Here is a 12883-nt window from a genome sequence, read left to right as displayed (position 1 = left end):
GGGAGGTGAGCACACATTGATATGATTTTTTGTGCTTTGATGCCTTATAACTGATCTCTTTGGCACCTCATAATCACACAGACAGGTGTGCTTCTTCCATGTGGGCTTTGTTGCTTCTGAGCTAGATAGCCGCTTGTTTACCTTAGACCCCAGACACTATATCTTTTGATAGCTGGGCACCATCAGCTTTCTTTGCCACATTTGCTTATGTACCCGCTTTGTCTTCAGCGATTGCATTCACTGCTTTTTTTAATAAAGGATGTATGGGTGGTAAATGTTTCGGAAATCTTTCATGTGCAAGGAAGTCTTTGTTTTTATAAGGTGTGAGGGAAAAAATTCAAGTCAGAAATAAATTTCTTTCATAGTTTTGAATAAGTTATTTCATCATCATCTTGCTTCAGTATGGTTGTTGAGGAGGCTTCAGTCATTCTGAGGCTTCCTGTTTTGATTTGACCTTTATTTTCTTTTCAGAAGCTTATAGAATTGCTCTCTTGTTTATAGCATTGTGATAATTTTCACAGTAGTATTTTTGATGTCAAGATCTTTCTTGATTTTTTTGGTACCAGATAATTGGTAGTTTTTCAGCTAGCCCAGCATAAGAAAATATATTGAATTACTTGATGTTTTCTCAAATCCCTCTGAACTTTAGTAATTTAGGTATTAGATAGACTTCTTAGACTGATGCCCTAACATTTTTACCTTTTCTCTGCTATTTCCATTGCTTTGTCTTTTTTCCCCATGCTTCTTAAGAGGTTGCTTTAATTTTATCTCCCAAGTTCCTGTTTCCATTTTTCCTACTAATTAAATTTTTTTTAAGTTAAAATTATCTGTTAATTTTTAAAACGTTTTTAATTTGTAAGAACTCTTTTGTTTTTTAACGTTCCTTACTAAATTGTATTCAGGTCTCATTTTATGGAATTGATATCTCCATGAGGAATATGAATATGTGCATATTCTGTGTTAGAGAATTTTCCTCAGTTGTCTGGTGATAACTTGGCAGTTTGTTCATTATTAAAAGTAGGGGATTAAAAAACATATTGGAAACTCTGTTTTTGGTACATTGTTGATACTAGCCAATTTATTTATTGCACCACAAAGATCTTGTTAGTCCCTCTTTATTTTTTTTTCTTATTGGTTTTTTGATCATTATAATCGGGGCTCATACAACACTTATCACAATCCATACTTACTTCAATTGTGTAAAGCACATTTGTACATTCATTGCCCTCTTCATTCTCAAAACCTTTGTTCTCCGCTTAAGCCCCTGGCACCAGCTCCTCATTTTTCTCCCCTCCCTCCACGCTCCCTCCTCCCTCATGAATCCTTGTTAATTTATAAATTATTATTTTGTCACATCTTACACTGTCCGACATCTCCCTTCACCCCCTTTTCTGTTGTCTGTTCCCCAGGGAGGAGGTTATATGTAGATCCTTGTAATCGGTTCCCCCTCTCTACCCCACCCTCCCTCCACCCTCCCAGTATCACCACTCTCAGTACTGGTTCTGAAGGGATCATTCGCCCTGGATTCCCTGTGTTTCCAGTTCCTATCTGTACCAGTGTACATCCTCTGGTCTAGCCAGATTGTAACGTAAATTTAGGATCATGATAGTGGGGGTAGGGGATAGAGAAGAAGCATTTAGGAACTAGAGGAAAGTTGTATGTTTCATTGTTGCTACACTACACCCTGCCTGGCTCATTTCCTTCCCGAGACCCTTCCATAAGGGGATGTCCAGTGGCCTTCAGATGATCATTGGGTCTCCACTATGCACTCACTCTTATTTACAATGATAATGATGGTAGGCCCTCTTTAGAATGTAGCTCTTCAATCTTCTGTTGAGGTAGCTGGTGGGCAGCTGTTGGCCTAGCATCATGAAGGAAGAAGGTGGCTACACGATAAAGTGCTTTTCAAGCAGTTTTCATTTAATCATTCTTGTTTAACCTCTTCTTCTTTCCCCGGCTTCTGCTGTTCATCCATTTCCAGAAGTAGTTGGTGTTACTTTCTGTGGATTCTCCAAAGTAAAGTCTGTTGTTTCTCAACATTTTCTGTTGTCAGGCGATGACTTGGTTTTCTTGGGTTGACTAACTCACGTAATACCAATCTATTCAGTTGCAAGCTTCCAAGATTTTGTTACTCTGTGTCTTTTCATGTCCTTTTGTCCTTTTGGGGTTTATGTGTAAAAAAGAGTCACTGCCATTTTCATTGACTTTCATGAAACCGTGAGATTATATCCATGTTTTTAATCAGCCATCTTACTCCTCAAGCCTTGATGACTTAAAATTTTAAATCTATGTCTCATCTCTTGAAATTTGAAAAGATTTTTAAAGCTCAGCTTTCCCATTTGTTGTTTTGATTTTCACATTCACATTTGTAATGCATGGAACTGTTTGTGTGGACTGATTAAGACTGTATGAGCTCAAGGGTTTATAATCGAACTGAGAATGTTTGAATAAAAAGGTTGATTGTTTCTTAAATTTGCTCTTGTAGGAAAGTGAAAAGGTTTCTGAATATCCAGCAGTGATTGTGGAGCCAGTTCCAAGTGCCAGATTAGAGCAGGGCTATGCAGCCCAGGTTCTGGTGTATGATGATGAAACTTATATGATGCAAGATGTGGCAGAAGAACAAGAAGTTGAGACCGAGAATGTGGAAACAGGTAGATATCTTATAAAATGTTCATTATTTGTACCTACCTCATCTTGTAAGTTTCTATATTCCCAATTGCCAGATGACTAATACACTGAAGAACTTCTTTGAATACTATTTATTTAGTACAGCTTGGAAACCAGTGAAATGTCTCTTGCTTAAGGTAACTTATGTAGATAAAAGAGGTTGTACATTTAGCTTCTTTGCTCTGTAAGAGACTTATATCATGGACCTTAAGACAAAATTACAACTCAATATTAACAAAATTGTTTTTAGTATTCAGGGCTTGCAAATACTCGATGCTTATTATTTCCTTGTAGAGGTCAATAGGGCAATATATGAGGGTAACTTTTTTAAATTAAAAAATTGATAAGGTGTTTTCATTTCACAGCACATTTGAGGTTTTCTTTGAAGTGGTGTTGCTAGTGCAGGGTGAGTCCTTCTCTCAGGTGAGAGAAGCATCTTTATAGGAGTCTGTTAGCTTCTTCTTCCCCTTTTGTTTTCTTCTAAATCTTGGTATTTTAGTCTGTCTCTGGGGAGATAGTTATGGGGCGTTGGGGATTAGTGTCTATAATTCTTAGAGAAATCTTATCATTTTTGCCAGTGCTCATAAACAAAACAGTATTGTATTAGAGGGCTGTAGCCAGTGTTTTATAATCTTAAATATAAAAACATTTTTAGCTATTAATGGAGAAAAAGGATCCATGACTTTCAAAAAGGACACTGGTTTTCAACCCTAGTACCATTTTTAAAACATGGAGATATTTGTCTATCAATGTAACAAATCCTTTCGATTAAAAATCTTGAGAATTTGATCTGTTTCTGCTCACTGAGGTCTGCTAGTTAGCTTTACCTGGAACTACTGACTGCTTCCAGTTTAAAGCTGTTCTTTACCTAATTTAATTTTTTGTTGATCTGAAGAGAAAGGGCAACAAAAGGTACCTCAATCATCAGAGCAGTTAGGACAACTGTGCCAGTAAACCCTAGGTGAAGTTGTAAAACTAATAATTAATTAATTTGTTTAATCATTTTATTGGGAGCTCTTACAGATATAACATTCCATAGTTCAATCACATCAAGCAATTTTATACAATTGGTACCATGATCAATCTCAAAACATTTTCTTTTTTTCTTGAACTCCTTGATATCTGCGTCCCCTTGTCCCCACCCTACCCCCCAGGAACCCTTATTCTCCTCCCCCCCATATCTTACACAACCCAATATAGCCATTCACATACAATTCTGTTATTGAATCCCATCAAGTGGGATTATATAATCATCAATGCTATCGGCTTCCCTCCCCATCCTCTCCTCCTCTACCTTCAGGGAACCATTACTCCTGTTACTATTTCTGAAGGGTTATCTCTCTTGATTTTCACATACCTAACGATCTTATGGATATGAACATACACAAATCTAACATGAGTCATGATGTAAAACAAAAACCATCATAGTAAAGGGAGGAAATATTAAAGAACTAGAGGATAATTTGTGCTTCATCAGTGCCATGCCGTACCTTGGATTTATCATCCTTTCGATGTGGCCTTTCTGAGAGGGACTGTTCAATTATCTTACAGGTGGGTTTTGGGTCTCCACTACATCCACACCCCTTCAAATCAATTTGGTTGCTTGTTTGTTTTTTAAAAAATTATTTTACTGGGGGGCTTGTACAATTCTTATCACAGTCCGTACATACATCCATTTTGTCAAGCACATATGTACATTTGTTGCCCTCATCATTCTCAAAACATTTGCCTTCTACTTTAGCCCTTAATATCAGTTGCTCATTTTCCCCTTCCCTCCCCACTCCCCCCTCACTCATGAACCCTTCATAATTCATAAATTATTAGATTTTTGTCATAAGTTACACTGTCTGACATCTCCCTCCGCCCTCTTCTCTGCTGTCCATCCCTCAGGGAGGAGGCTATACTTAGATTCTTGTAATTGGTTCCCCCCTTCTACCCCATATTCCTTTCACCCTCCAGGCATCGCCCCTCTCACCACTGGTCCTGAAGGAGTCATCTATCCTGGATTCCCTGTGTTTCCAGTTGCTATCTGTACAATGTACATCCTCTGGTCTAGCCAGATTTGCAAGGCAGAATTGGGATCATGATAGTGGGGGGGGGCGGCATTTAAGAACTAGAGGAAAGTTATATGTTTCATCGTTGCTACCCGGTACTCTGATTGGCTCGTCTCCTCCCCACAACCCCTCAGCAAGGGGGTGTTCAGTTGCCTACCGATGGACTCTGAGTCTCCACTCTGCACTCACCCACCTTTACAATGACATGATTTCTTGTTCCCTGGTGCCTGACACCTGATCCCTTCGATAGCTCGTGGTCTGGTTCCTTGCTTTTGAACTTCTAATACCTCTTCCCATAGACACCTCATGATCGCACAGGTTGGTGAGCTTCTTCCATGTGGGCTTTGTTGCTTCCCTGATAGATGGCCATTTGTTTAACTCCAAGCCTTTAAGACCCCAGGCATTATATCTTTTAATAGCCGGGCATCATCAGCTTTCTTCACCACATTTGCTTATGCACCCATTTTGTCTTCAGCGATCGTGTTGGGGATGTGAGTATCATACAATGCCATATTGTTAGAACAAATGGTTCTTATAGTGAAGTAATATTTAAGTAGAAGCCCAAAGTCCATCTGTTTCCTTGTTGCATATATATATATACACACACACACAAATACCCATAAGTGTAAACAATTTATTTTACCAAAATAGGGAGCCAAATATTAATAAAAACTTCATGATAGTGGTCTGAAGTGGTATCTGATTTATAGTAGGTGATGTAGGTTGACCAGAAGATAAATGCTTTTATTTTTCTTCTGAATTCAGAAAATTTTCAGAATTTTCAGAAAATTTCAGAGATGAATTTTCCTCTTGTGAAAAAGGGTGAAACAGTTAAATGTAATATGTATGGCAATATTTTGTACTAGACATTTTAACTGATTTTATTAAAGGATATAAATAAACAGAATGCTAGTAACACACACAGAATTGTGCTAGCTTAAATTAAAAGCAAGGACCCTTGCTGTTGAGTGGACTGTTAGTTCATAGTGGCCCTATAGGGTAGAGTAGAACTATCCCACAGGGTTTAAAAGGCTGTGAATCTTCATGGAAGCAGTCTGTCACATCTTCCTCCCACAGAGTAGCTAGTGCATTTGAACCTGTAACTTTTCATTTAGGAGTCCGATGCTTAACTATTCTTGTGCTAGCTTAAATTGAAAAAACAAAAACAAAACATAGTTGAAATTTTTGGAAGAGGTTTTGATTTAAAAAGGCATTCCACCCAGTACCAGCCCGGGTGCACTCTTTTCCAGTCCATAAGGAGCATTTTCTAGAAGAGATCATATGTGCGAATGCAAAGTAAGTCTTTATGTTGGGACACAAATCGGCTTGAAAATACTGATATTTTTACAATCTGTCTTCTTAGACCACAGTGCTATAAAATTAGAAAACAGTGATAGAAGAGCAAGGGCAAAAAAGTAAATACATGGAAATTTATCAGCACCTGGTTGTAGTAATTAAACTATGGTTTAACTGATGAAATAAGGAATGAAATTAAAAAATTCCTTGAAACAAGTGAGAGTGAAAGCACAACATTCCAAAACCTTTGGGACACAGGAAAAATAGGTACCAGAGGGCGATCTCTAGCAATTAGCATACACATGAGAAAAGAGGAGAAAACCAAAATTAATATCTTATTCAGCATCGTCAACAACTAGAATAAAATCAACAAAACAAACATCAGCCATCAAGAGAAAAGAAATCATAAAGATAAGAGTAGAAGTAAATGAATTGGAAAATAGAAAAACAATGGAAGAAATTAGAGAAGAAATTCATTCGTTGGGAGGATTAACAAAATTGACTGTTTGTGAACTTAAGGAAGAAAAAGAGAAGCTGCATGTATTAAGAATTAGAAATGGAAAGGGTGGCATCACAACAGATTCAAATGAAATAAAAATAATAACATTACTGCGAAAGCCTGTACTTCCAAGAAATTTGAAAACCTAGATGAAGTGAACAAATTTCTAGAAACACATCACCTACCCAAATGAACACAGATAGATATAGAAAACCTTACCACACCCATAACCTTCGCAGAAAGGAGAGTAACCCTGATACCAAAACCAAGGAAAGACACCACAAAGATGGGTATGGCAAAAATAAATAAATGAATAAGGAAGGGTTCCTGGGGGATGCGGTGGGGGAGGGGTAAAGGGAGCTGATATCAAGGAGTTCAAGAAGAACAAAAATGTTTTAAACGGATTGTGGTAGCAATTATACAATACTGCTCCATGTGGTGGAACGATGGAATGTTATATCTGTAAGAGCTCCCAGTAAAACGATTAAATAAAAAAAATAAAACTAGAAAACATAGGAATAAAACAAAACTCACTACCATTACAAACTCACTACTCATTACAAAAACAAACTCACTACCATAGAGTTTATTCCGACTCATAGCGACCCTACCTGGTAAGGTAACACTGCTGCTGTGCGTTTCCAGACCGGGAACTCTTTACAGGAGTAGAAAGCCTTGTCTTCTCGGAGCGGGGGTGGGGTGGGGGTGGGCTTATGGGTTAGAACCGCTGACAGGGGAGTTAGCAGACCAACAGATCACCACTATGCTACCAGTTCCCAGCACAATCTTGGCCAATAGAGATTCATAAGAGGGGAAGGAAAAACTAGAGAGAAGGTGGGGTAGAATATGGATCAGGCAGAGGTTTGAACTGTTGAATGCAGAGTTAATGGTCTGATAAATCATCCTACCTATTTCACAGTTTAAAACATCATAAAAATAGAGGGATCTTGGTTTTGATAACAAATTGTGACCTTTGAAATATTTAAAACTTTTCTCAAATTTCCAGAGGCAAATTAGGATTTTTTCATATTAAACTATGAGTTCCTCAGTCAAATCTTAGGGCATACCTGAGTATAAACATTTTTATTTGAAGTAGCTCAGGTGGAAACAAAATTCTAAACAGGAAACAAATGTACCACTTTAGGGATTTATTTTAGTCTTCCTGTATTCAGAGGGTGTATTAATGTCATATGCAGGGCAGAGACATATGCATAAATGAATAGTGATGACCTTGAACAGATGATATACATAGTCTAGGTGAAAAAAGGTTACTTAAATGATGCTTTCAAAGAAGTTTTTGTATTTAAAATTTTTTTGTAGTACTTTAAAAATGTATACTTTGTTAACACTAAAAAGAAATACTGCTAGTAAATAACTTAGTTTATTTTAAGGCACTGTAAAAATTCCTTAGAAGTTCTTCTTCCATGCCTCATTCCATGTTCACACATAGATTCTAAATGGTAACTTTAAGGATTGTTAGTTCTTATATGTTAGTATTAAAATCCATTCATATTCATTAAAATGTATTTCTTTTTATAGAATTAATGTATATTTAAATGACTTAAGATCTGAAAAAATTACTTTCATTCGCCTGACATCTAAAACATACACAAACGAACAAAGATTATTATCATTCATCCTACTGCATGTAAGCAGCTTTTATGTGGGTATAGAATATAATACATACAACGTGTGTTAGTTGTTTGCTATTGGTATGGCTTCTAGTCAACAGTAGACTGTTAGTCGTGAAGATTTTAGGTAGTCATAAATTATATGAGCTGTAGACTGTGTGTGTATGGAGGGGGTTGGGGAAGAGCTGGTACCCTTAACCCTACCATGTAGTTCAAGTGTCAGCTGTAGTAATGAAATGCAGTGGTGCCTCTGGCAGGGTCCTTCTGGATAGACACTATGGTGATTTGAGTGAGGAGAGGTGTCTCTTGTATTTCCTACCAAGAAAGAAACTGAAACTTTGAAAATGAAGTTTTTATGTTCACTTAAAAATATATCTATAAATATGAAAAACTTGTTTTTAATATTTAAAAATTAAGATTGTATCAGTGAGTCAATAATACATTTTTATAGAAATCTTTGAGAAGATTCAGCTGTCTAGAATATGCTTCATCTTTAATCTTAATAGATATTTTTACTGTATCCTCTTAATCCTCTAGTTTGCAAGAAAATATCAGTAAATACTTAGCAAGGTGCTATTTTTTACACTAGATCTTAGCCAAAAGGCCGAGAGCGATTTGCACGGTGCTATATTTTAACATATTTCTTTCCCTCAAGGAGTTAGCAATTTGATTATGGAGACAAAATTTGCCAAATATATTCAGGATATAAAACAGTACTAAGTAAAAAAGAAACAAACCCAAATAAGCAGTAAGGAGTCTTATGAGTGTTATTTACAAGTTCAAAAACATTTTCAAGAGAGTAAAGTGTAACTTATAGGATGAGAGACTCTTGAGAGAAAAAATTCACAATGAAGATAGAGTTTGATGGGCAGATAGGAGGTACTATTTAAAATGAGCTGCAAACTGAGGAAAATGCAAGTATAATTAATAAGTGAATAAAATAGTAAAGTTCAAAGCTTTGTAGAAGGTATTGAGTAAATAAGGTATTAGTAGGAGTTTCCAGTAAGACTTGTGACTAAGCAAGGAACTGGAGGGCCCACGACTTTATTTTGGGGGGATACTAAGATTAATTGGTATAACACAGTCAACAAAGACATTTTATATATTAATTTGGTAAGAACTGAATCAATGGCACTTAACAACAACAATTTGGTGAGTAGTATCTAGTATCTTAAAAGCTTGTGAAAAGCCATCTAAGATACAACTATTGGCCTCTCTCTGTCTGGAAGAAAGAAGAGTGGTGAAAATCAAAGACACGAGAGAACAGTCTAGTGAAGATCAACTTCTAGGACCCAGAGACCAGACAAACTAGAACATCGGTTCCCAAACTTATTTGGCTTACCTGCCTCCTTTTCTTGGGAGTGGGGAAACACCCCTTGGCAATCAAAACTTATGTCCTGTAGATCACAATCCAGGATAAAGTGTAGGTAGGAAACTGCTCTTGCAGACACCCTGGAATGTTCCTGTGCTCCCCTGGAGCAGTTTTGTCCACGTGCTAAACACTGAACTAGACAGTGCCTGACTGGCTACCAATGCTAACTGCTTTTCAAGGGATTACCCTTGAAGGATAATCATTTGAGATCAAAGGGGCAGCATTTAACCAAGGATAGAATTCAGAGGTTTAAGAAAGAAGGAAAAATGGAATCAGGAAGCACAAGGAAGAAGTTTAGCAAGTGAGTAAATAAGTGGAATACCTTGTAGGGATTACAATCAATGACATGAAACAAAATGTGTATGTGTTGTTGATGGAAAATGGGTCATCTCTGTAAACCTCAACCAATTCACATTAAAAAACAAAAACAAAACCCAAAAAACAGAGTTGTGACTAGATTGTGAATGAATCTCCAGATTTAGTAATTAGGCATCTAGGAAATAGGAAGACTTGGAAGGTTTGGATTTAGTATTTCAATATATGTAGTATGAATTGAAGGGGAAAAGAAGAGGCAGGAACACTACCTGTTGTATAATGAGTGGAGGCATGATTTGAGAAATATTAAAACAGGTAATATAAGTAGGAATAATAGGACTTATATAAATAAGCAGTACTACTATGTAAGATCTAACAGGACTTAATAAAACTTTTCTTTTTTAAACTAGACCCCATTGCCTTGTCACTTGACAATTATAATTCATAGTGACTCTACCCCCTCCTTATTGGACAGAATAGAACTCTGTGTACAGATACTTAGGTGAACTGTTACTCTGTTTTATCCTTAGGTAGTGCGAATAGTGAAGTGTTTGACTATTAGCTAAAAGATAGATAGGTTGGTGGTTCAAACCCATTTAGAGTTGCTGTGGAAGACAGGCCTGGCGATAGGCCTTCTAAAGGTCACAAAACTTTATGAAGCAATTCTACATTGCACATACATGAGTTGGAATTGACGAGATGCAACTAGCAACATGTAAAGAAGATCGTGTCATATAGCAATTTGAGGGAGGCAAGACTGGAAAGTTAAAGTGTTCACAATACCCCCAAATCAAACCCACTACTGCTGAGCCCACTTCTACTCTTAGCAACCCTACATTGGATTCCTGAGACTGTAAATTTTTATGGGAGCAGACAGCCTCAACAACCTCCCACTGAGAAACTGGTGAGCTTGAACCACTGACCTTGTAGTTAGCAGCCCAGCGTTTGACCCACAGCACCAGGAATAGACAAGTTGACTTTTAGTTGAAACAGAGTATCTAAGGGGGAATGTTTAGGTTTACTACATGATGTATAAATGTATAGTCATTGTGTCACTACAGAAGAAATCACATAATTTAAGAAAAGTTTTAATGAAGTTACAAACATGTAAACGGGGTGTAGCAACGGCAGAGTTGTTTCTGGCATAGGTGAGTGTCACCTTGGGAGAATCTGAGATTTTGGGTCGAAGGATGCAGCTAGCTAGAGGACATTGCCACTAGGAGGCAGTAATTGCCCTCCCCTCCCCCCCGCCCCCCATCTCATTCTCCTGTAGAGTGCTCCCTTGGCCAAGCCCAGCTTGAAATGATGATGGCTCACTTGAAGCCAGTCAGTCTCCTGGTACAGAGAACTGGATGAAGAATAGAGAACAGATTGGGCGGGAGTAAGGGGGTGAGGCTGGCAAATGGAAACTATACCACACTGGAAGCTTGATTTTAAAAAAAGTCAGGGAAAGACTGATTGGGGATTCATCCTTACTTGACGATAGAATTGAAATAAATGACATTTTCAATGGGGCAGCATTTATATATTATATTTATCTAGGATACAGAACAAAGGGCACTGAAATTAATCTTAGGGTGTGCTTACATTTAGAGGAAAAGGAAATAGAATAAAATGTGGCCAAATAGAATAGAATATTCTGTGTTGCCTACTTCGTGAGTTTAATATAAATGCGGTTTATATCGTATAAGTAACTCTGTAGTAGGTAAGGAGAACGTTGACTTGGGTTAGTTGGTCTTGGTAGTGTCTAACCTTTCTGAGTCTCACTTTCTTTTTTTTAATTTTTTTTTTTTATTTTTTTTTTTATTTTTTTCTGAGTCTCACTTTCACTGACCTAGTTTAGGAATTCAGAATTGTCCTCACATAAATCACTATATAAAACCTTAGCACAGGCCTCAGTAGGTGTTTCCTCACTCTTTCCTTAACTTGAATAGCATATTTCCTTGTGCCTTCAAATTTGGACAAGCATTGTATGTATCAAACGAGAAAATAAAAGTTTGGTTCTCTCGTACTTTTTTCTTTATTTTCGAATTCACATAAAGAAGAAGAAAACCCATGCCATTGTGTCACAATCTCAATTGACTAGGCTGTAAATCGCTATGAGAACAGATAGCCTCATCTTTCTCCCTCTGAGCAGCCGTGTTTAGTATCCCAATACCTAACCAACAGGGCCACCAGGCTTCTTTATACCCGCAGTCTATACATTTTCTTTATTAATTCTTTCCTTATTGTGTGCTCTGGCACCTACACTTTCTCTAAAAACTTTTTCAGATTTCAAAGGCTACTAGTGACCTGTAGACTGATCCACAAGTAGATCTTCCATAATCTGGATTTGTCACCTGCTCTGAAATGCTATATTTCCTTATCTGTTTTCTTTCTGCCTCTTGTGTGGACTGTGCTATGAACGCTTCTGAGCTTTTACTCAAATACAGTTCCTTTTGTCTGAATATGTATGGCTTTCACTCATTCTCTAAGGTCCATCTCCAGGAAACTTTCCGCAGAGGTTGAGCCTGTATTAACACTGTCTCTTCTAATTTTATGTTGTGTCAGGGACCTGTTCATTCAATCTCCTGTACTGTTCTCTTGAGTACGTTACCTTTGATTTCCCCATGAGAGAACAGTTTTTTCTTTTGTGCAGTGTTATGTTGAAAACAACTGAAACAAATTGACATCGTGTTACACTGTAATCCAGAATTATTTACATGTAGATCTTCAACAACAACAAATATTTTTTTAAAGGATTATAGAAAAGAAACACATATATAAGATCATAAGATATACACACCTCTACTTATTGCATGCTATCTATATATTGAATACCCACTGTGGGTCATTCGATTCTGACTCATAATAATTCTCTGTGACAAAGTATAACTAACTGCTCCCCAGAGATTCAGGAGGCTGTAGATCTGTATGGAAGTAGAGTGCCTCATCTTTCTCTCCTGCCCCGTAGCTGGATTCAAACCTCTGACTTTACAGTCACCAGCCCAATATTTAACCTATTGATTATGTTAAAGTTTTTTGAAATATGTTAGTCATCTAAAAAACA

General features: G+C 37.2%; 1 protein-coding gene across 2 annotated transcripts in view; it reads left to right on the top strand.

Moving 5' to 3' along the window:
- The window catches only part of ELF2 (E74 like ETS transcription factor 2), a 97665-nt gene that overhangs the window by 17954 nt on the left and 66828 nt on the right, over nt 1-12883 (top strand). The window contains exon 3 of one of the 2 annotated variants that reach the window (XM_004712130.2): nt 2486-2651. The exons of the other annotated variant lie outside the window; for it this stretch is intronic. Within the exon in view, the coding sequence (XP_004712187.1) occupies nt 2486-2651 (166 nt within the window). The remainder of the gene's footprint in view (nt 1-2485; nt 2652-12883) is intronic. 2 annotated transcript variants of the gene reach the window in all.

The sequence above is a fragment of the Echinops telfairi genome, unplaced genomic scaffold (genome assembly GCF_000313985.2).
Source record: "Echinops telfairi isolate 266 unplaced genomic scaffold, ASM31398v2 ScPeMD7_2186;HRSCAF=2738, whole genome shotgun sequence".
Lineage (NCBI taxonomy): Eukaryota > Metazoa > Chordata > Mammalia > Afrosoricida > Tenrecidae > Echinops > Echinops telfairi.
Note: the sequence above shows the minus strand (reverse complement) of the source record. Positions and strands in the feature narration are given on the sequence as shown.